The following is a 7,596-nucleotide window of genomic DNA, read 5'->3' as shown; positions in this document are numbered from 1 at the left end:
GAAAAGCCTTTTTCAAAGGAATAAAATGTGTGTGATTATATACAGTAGTTATGTGGCAATAACCAAATCCAGTCTCAGCTTACATCTGCTTGCTTCTGTCCAGATCTTTTACTCTGATTTCACAATTCATTTGTGGTTTCCTGTTTCCTGAGGGACATGTTGTTTTATCTGAAGCCTGAAGAAGCTAAGCCTACAGCTCTCATCTCTGCAGCGTTGGACGGAAACCCGCTTCTATGTGACGTCAATTAAACCAAGGTAGCTACCCACACACTTCAGCTCTGACGCAAGTGTCCTTTTTTTGGATACTTGCGTTAGCAAGACCTTTTTCTAATCACCACATGGCATACATGGAATCAGTTGACCATATTTGCAATTTCCATGATGTGTTCAGAGTTTTTCAGACATTGTATTATCACCGAGGTACGTGATCTAGAATGTATCTCAATTGGCTATAAATAAGTTTCAGTCTTCACAGTCGCACCTGTCTCGGTCTCACCGTGCGCCTGGATGATGAAGTGCGCATCCAGGCAGAACGATAGATTTCAACAGTATCGCTTCATACAATCTAGTCTTTCCATTGGAAAATTAACTATTTTATTGATACTAGCAACCGGCGTCTAAATAAGTAATGTTTTGTCCACTGCATTGTGAGTGTTTGTTGGCTCGTGGAACAAGTTATCGATGCGCAAATAACTCACTAACGGCGCCAACAGAACGGACCATGCATCAGAACCACTCCACGGACCACGGGACCACTCTCCGTGGCGGGAAAAGGGCTCAGCTCGAGCTCTCCCCCGATGCCATCAATAGTTGGACATCCTCAAAATCCCAACAGGTATTCGCATGCCTTTTCTACCTAAATTAAAAGTACGCGTTTGCTTCAAATAGCCTACATTGTGAAGAAATACCATATATAGCCTATATTGATTCGGTGATTAATTATGATAAAATGGAAGTAAAGTGTAGGCAAGGCAATGTTTTTTGTTCTAAGTAATGAGTAGTACTTCTTGGAAACAAGCTAGATACTGAGGCAGCCATAGCCTACCACTTTATAATGCAAAAGCTAGTGTAGCCTACTGTTTTTCAGTAGTTATTTTTCTCTCCCTTACCAGTATCCTGCCAAAACGCAGCTACCCAGCAGTTCCTTCATCCCCACCATCAATGCCATCACGTCCAGTCAGGAGCTGCAGTGGATGATCCGGCCAGCCGTCCTAGCCTCCAAGCCTGGCCACTACCTACGCTCTCACCCCTACCAGCCCCTGGACATCAGCAGTAGCCTGGGGCCTGGGAGCCACACAAGGCTCGGGGTAATACGGACAGTGGGCAACACGCATGGAAGGAGCAGGCGGAGTGATCAGGTAACAGTCAGCAGGCACACTGTACAGTAAGACCGAGAGGCTTTGACTAAGGGATATGGATATGCTGTTAATATTGTGGATATATTAATTATAAAATATTGTTATTGCAATATACTGTATTTCACAGTAGATCAAAATATAAATATATTCATACTGCAATATATTTTATTTCTCTAAGTAGCCTATAGCAGTTTCCCAAACTGTGGGGCAGAGGGGTTGGAAGGGGGGGCGGGGGTCCCCCCCCCCAAAAAAAAATATGATTATTATTATTTTTATATATTTCAAAGGAACTAGGTCCGGCTTTAAACTTACTCTTGAAAGTTGTAATAGTAGAATGCACAAGCTGCAATTTCGAAATTGGGTAGTGCATCATCAGTTCCTCTTCTCATGTTAGTCATTGCGTACCTTAGAGAGCTTTTTATAACTTGTCAGAAATGTCCAGATCAACTAGCCCATGTCAGCTAACGTTTTTTATTTAGGTTTTTAGCCCATAGATATTGTTGTATTTTTTTTTTCACTCTAATATCACATGAATACACATTAGACATGGCAAAATGTATAGAATTGCAAAAATAATTGCTCTATAACTGCAAAATGTTCTTTGCATCCCATGACAAAATGTGTAGAATTTCAGGAAATAAGCTTACAACCTGCAAAATTCTCTCCACCAACAAGGAGTGGGAACAGTTTGTGTCATGAACAGTGCTTGTGCTCATAGAAATAGACATGGCGTATAGTATCTCTCTCATGTAATAGTTGACCGTTTTTATTCAAATGAATGGCATACCCAGCCGAATGCTGTTTCTCACTGTTTTCCATCAACAGTTGAACCCAGCTGAAGAGGAGAGGAGAAGGTTGAGGAGAGAGAGGAACAAGATGGCTGCTGCCAAGTGTCGCAACCACAGGAAGGAGCTGACCAACCAACTGCAAGGAGTGAGTCCAAACAGAGAGAATGACCAGTCAGTCAATACTGTAGCTCTACCTACCTACTGTTTTGTAAGTATAGATGGATGTTGATGGTTATGAACTATGAACTCTGTTGTCTGTCATATAAGGAGACTGATGAACTGGAGAAAGCGCAGGCCAGCTTGAAGACCCAGGTTGAGAGGCTCCAGGAGGAGAGAGAGAAGCTGGAGCGCATGCTGGTGTCGCATGCCCCAGTGTGTCGACTGGGCTGTGACGGCCATCCCCAGGCCCAGCCACTGCCCCCTCTCGCCCTGACCATGTACCCCACAGCCACCTCCCCCCTGGCCCAACCCCTGAGCCCCCCTCCCGCGGTAAAGCAGGAGCCCCAGGAGGAGATGCTGTTCTCCTTTCACCACCATGAACACTGCGCCATCAAACCCACCTATTGCCATGTAGAAGAGTACTGTCCCAGTGTTGACTGCTTCACCACCCCATCCACGGTGAGCTGCAGCCCGGCCCATGTTGTGGATCTATCCTGTCCCATGCTGTCTCACCACCACCCCAGCCAGGGTGAGCAGGATAGGTCTGAGTCCTCATTCCGGGAAGAGGCCCTTCCCAACGACTTGCTCTCCAAGCCTCTCCCTGGCAGTGACATTAGTCTTGAGGATGGACTACTGGGACCAAGATTCTCCCCCACCTTGTTGACTCTGTAGGGCAATGATTTACACTAAAGTGAACAAATGTAATGAACAGCAATATACTGTAATTTAGTCACTATGGCATGTTCAGATGCTATTCTTTGAAATACTTGAACATCGACTGATTTGGTCTGCCTGGTACAATGGAACCAATGGAATCGTCCCAAAAGTACAAACTCCAAGCTAAGGCCTAGATTCAATCAGATCAAGAGTCAAACAGTGATAGCAGACACCCGAATAACGGATGTTTTGGCTGTCAGAAGTGAAACTGCATTGGAGCTGTCAAATCGGTGAGCAGCTGCTCTTGCGATCATTTGTCACGAAGCCTCATCCGTCCCCACTCGCTTTGGAAGTTCAGAGCGAGAAAGTGTAGGCTATATAGAAATAATTACGCTCAAATTGAAAAATCATGACACTATATAATGAGGATTTCTATCAGCCTAATTGAGGTGTAGATTCCATCTCCCATTCCAGTGTTCCAACTTGGAAACAAGGCTGCATGGGATTTCTGTTAATGTGACTCTGTGAAGCCAATGGCAATGTCTGCTTTAGGTATAATGCCTGGAGCCATCTGACAGCTCTAACAGCAGTTCCACCTCTGACACCACCAAAACAACCGCTAAGCTGATGTCGCTAAAGCGGATCTGATTGAATAGAGCACTTTATCAAGCACAGACTAGGCTATAGGAGAGGATTCTTTCCTTGTAAGAGGAAGATAAAGGTTTAACTAGATATTCTCTGTTAATCAGAAATGAACAACACAATCCCTTTACAAGTTTGGCTCTTGTCAATACTTCAATCATATCCATTTTAAAACTGAAAATTGAATGACTGGTAGTTTGGTTTGTTAGACACTAGATGGTGTTGCAAGACATTGCCTGGGCACAACTCTGTAAAGCACTACTGTAAATCTCAATGGCAAATATTTATTAACCATTAGTCCTGTTTAGTATTTAATTAAACAATTGCTATGCCATTTATTAAAGCCAATCTGTATGTAGAAGCCATTTTCTGATTTTAAGTTGGAGTAATGTGTTGTCACGGCGACGCTGAAAATTTTTCTACATTCCAATGCAATATGAACACATTGCAACATTACTGACCGTACATCTGAGGTATAAGTGTCAAAGCAATATTGTCATCAACAATGATTTGCTATAATGTTGAGCTTTGTATTTATCTCATATTGTGTGTTATTCATTCTTGATGGTTTTCATTAGGTTTCAATGTATTATTTGAGGCAGTACAATAAATGAATAGGAATAGTATTTGTTGTATAGTTTGCTGTGAGAAACATATTTTAAAATATGAATTGCTGGCAGGATGATCATAATATATAAGACCTCTCTGTGAGAATACAGACTCTGGGGACAAAACGTTATCTACATATGATGCATTTGTAACAGCTACATAGAGCATTATTAAAGCTTTACAATGCATTAAACTTGGAAGATGTATGCCACAAATGCTAAACTATTGTTTGCTTATGAACGTGTTACGTGAATGGTTACATTCTAATCATACAATCAAATCTATATTCTAATCATACACCATGCATCTTACTCTGCTGCTTCTATCAGGTGAGGGAAATGAGCAATTGTCAGTTCTTGGAAGAATTCTGTTTGAACTTTAACCTTCAGTGGTGTTGACCTGTAGTCCTGTGTACTGATGCAAATCAATACATACCACTGTCTATAAATGATTGTTCACCCTTCCCCTGTTCTCAGTGACATGATATTCATCACATACTTGCAGCTTGATCTTGCATTTCCCAGACACATTATAGCAATCTATTCTCTGCTTCTAGCTTTTTTCTCTCCATCCTTGCAAAGGTACTACAGTGTACTACTGTTATTGTTGCATAACATTTGATGAAAACAGATTAAATCAACATATTGCTCAGCAATCTGTAGATCTCCTGAGCTGGATAACTAAGCAACATATATATATACACACTACCGGTCAAAAGTCTCATTCAAGGCTTTTTCTTTTTTTTACAATTTTCTACATTGGAATGCTTTTCCAACAGTGTTGAAGGAGTTCCCACATATGCTGAGCACTTGTTGGGTGCTTTTCATTCACTCTGCGGTCCGACTCATCCTAAACCATCTCAATTGGGTTGAGGTCGGGTGATTGTGGAGGCCAGGTCATCTGATGCAGCACTCTCCTTCTTGGTCAAATAGCCCTTACACAGCCTGGAGGTGTGTTGGGTCATTGTCCTGTTGAAAAACAAATGATAGTGCCACTAAGCCCAAACCAGATGGAACTGCGTAACTCTGCAGACTGCTGTGGTAGCCATGCTGCTTAAGTGTGCCTTGAATTCTAAATCAATCACAGACAGAGTCACCAGCAAAGCACCCCCACACCATGACACCTCCTCCTCCATGCTTTATGGTGGGAAATACACATGCAGAGATCATCCGTTCACCCACACCGTGTCTCATAAAGACACGGTGTGGGTGAACTCCAGACCAAAGGACACATTTCCTCCGGTCTAATGTCCATTGCTCGTGTTTCTTGGCCCAAGCAAGTCTCTTCTTCTTATTGGTGTCCTTTAGTAGTGATTACTTTGCAGCAATTCGACCACGAAGGCCTGATTCACACAGTCTCCTCTGAACAGTTGATGTTGAGATGTGTTGTTACCTGAACTCTGTGAAGCATTTATTTGGGCTACAATTTCTGAGGCTGGTAACTCTAATGAACTTATCCTCTGCAGCAGAGGTAACTCTGGGTCTTCCATTCCTGTGACGGTCCTCATGACAGCCAGTTTCATCATAGCGCTTGATTTTTGCGACTGCACTTGAAGAAACGTTCAAGGTTCTTGAAACTTTCCATATTGACTGACCTTCATGTCTTAAAGTAATGATGGACTGTCGTTTCTCTTTGCTTATATCATTTTTTTTGCGCACTAAGATTAGTTGGGAATGTGTGCCTTGCTTCTCCATGTGGAGTGAACTTACCATTGGAAGAATGTCAGTCAATACAGTGAGTATATTATAGGTGGCCTACATCTACCACCTATAGCAATAGAAGGAAATCAACAGTGCCAGAGGTCCTTGGAGCCAAACCGACACCACTGTGGAAGGATTTCTTCCTCTGCCCCAAACTCTTCATTAGGCTGAGGGAAGGGAAGGGAGTTTGGGTTGCATGATGACAGAAGTGCTAATGCTATGACCATGGGACACGACTCATACGCCTTATTCTCTCTTTATATCAGCAGTAAACGAGAAGAAAAAAGTTGTCATATGACCAACAGGAAGGAAGGCTGGATACAGGGGACCATAGATTCCTTCACTATTCATCAGCATATCATAACAAACTCAGTGTGTTGTTGAGGTGTGTGTTAAAGGAGAAGACCCCATGAAGACTAGCAGACCTCAGGAAGACCCATGTAGACTCCTTTGGACCCCATGAAGAATAGCAGACCTCAGGAAGACCCATGTAGACTCCAGTGGACCCCATGAAGAGTAGCAGACCTCAGGAAGACCCATGTAGACTCCTGTGGACCCCAAGGAAGACTAGCAGACCTCAGGAAGAGCCATGTAGAATCCTGTGGACCCCAAGGAAGACTAGCGGACCTCAGGAAGACCCCTGTAGAATCCTGTGGACCCCAAGGAAGACTAGCGGACCTCAGGAAGACCCCTGTAGACTCCTGTGGACCCCAAGGAAGACTAGCGGACCTCAGGAAGAGCCCTGTAGACTCCTGTGGACCCCAAGGAAGACTAGCGGACCTCAGGAAGACCCCTGCTTCTCTCCTCTGGTAACCCCTCCTTTCCTTACCTTTCCTCATCTTCTGACCCGCCCTTTAATCTCTTTACCCTCCATCACCTGTGCTCTCGTCACCTCCCCTTTCATCCTCCTCTCCTCACCTCCGCTTTCATCCTCCTCTCGTCACCTCCACTCTCATCCTCCTTTCCTCACCTCCCCTTTCTTCCTCAGCTCCTCACCTCCCCTTTCATCCTCCTCTCCTCACCTCCGCTCTCATCCTCCTCTCCTCATCTCCGCTCTCATCCTCCTCTCGTCACCTCCACTCTCATCCTCCTCTCCTCACCTCCCCTTTCATCCTCCTCTCCTCACCTCTCCTTTCATCCTCCTCTCCTCACCTCCGCTCTTATCCTCCTCTCCTCACCTCCGCTCTCATCCTCCTCTCCTCACCTCCCCTTTCATCCTCCTCTAGTCACCTCCGCTCTCATCCTCCTCTCCTCATCTCCCCTTTCATCCTCCTCTCGTCACCTCCGCTCTCATCCTCCTCTCCTCACCTCCCCTTTCATCCTCCTCTCCTCACCTCCCCTTTCATCCTCCTCTCCTCACCTCCACTCTCATCCTCCTCTCCTCACCTCCCCTTTCATCCTCCTCTCCTCACCTCCCCTTTCATTCTCCTCTCCTCACCTCCCCTTTCATCCTCCTCTCCTCACCTCCCCTTTCATCCTCCTCTCCTCACCTCCCCTTTCATCCTCCTCTCGTCACCTCCACTCTCATCCTCCTCTCCTCACCTCCCCTTTCATCCTCCTCTCCTCACCTCTGCTCTCATCCTCCTCTCCTCACCTCCCCTTTCATCCTCCTCTCATCACCTCCCCTTTCATCCTCCTCTCGTCACCTCCACTCTCATCCTCCTCTCCTCACCTCCCCTTTCA

General features: G+C 44.9%; 1 protein-coding gene across 1 annotated transcript; it reads left to right on the top strand.

Annotated features, from left to right (window-relative positions):
• Positions 1 to 308: 308 nt before the first annotated feature.
• Positions 309 to 4,676, top strand: LOC311121485 (fos-related antigen 2-like). The gene is made up of 4 exons (XM_084195969.1): positions 309 to 835; positions 1,113 to 1,358; positions 2,184 to 2,291; positions 2,414 to 4,676. The coding sequence occupies exons 1-4, from the start codon at positions 629 to 631 to the stop codon at positions 2,975 to 2,977; spliced, it is 1,125 nt and encodes a 374-aa protein (XP_084052095.1). The 5' UTR covers positions 309 to 628; the 3' UTR covers positions 2,978 to 4,676.
• The last annotated feature ends 2,920 nt before the right edge of the window (positions 4,677 to 7,596 follow it).

The sequence above is a fragment of the Coregonus lavaretus genome (genome assembly GCF_964263955.1).
Source record: "Coregonus lavaretus genome assembly, contig: HAP1_SCAFFOLD_1947, whole genome shotgun sequence".
Lineage (NCBI taxonomy): Eukaryota > Metazoa > Chordata > Actinopteri > Salmoniformes > Salmonidae > Coregonus > Coregonus lavaretus.
Note: the sequence above shows the minus strand (reverse complement) of the source record. Positions and strands in the feature narration are given on the sequence as shown.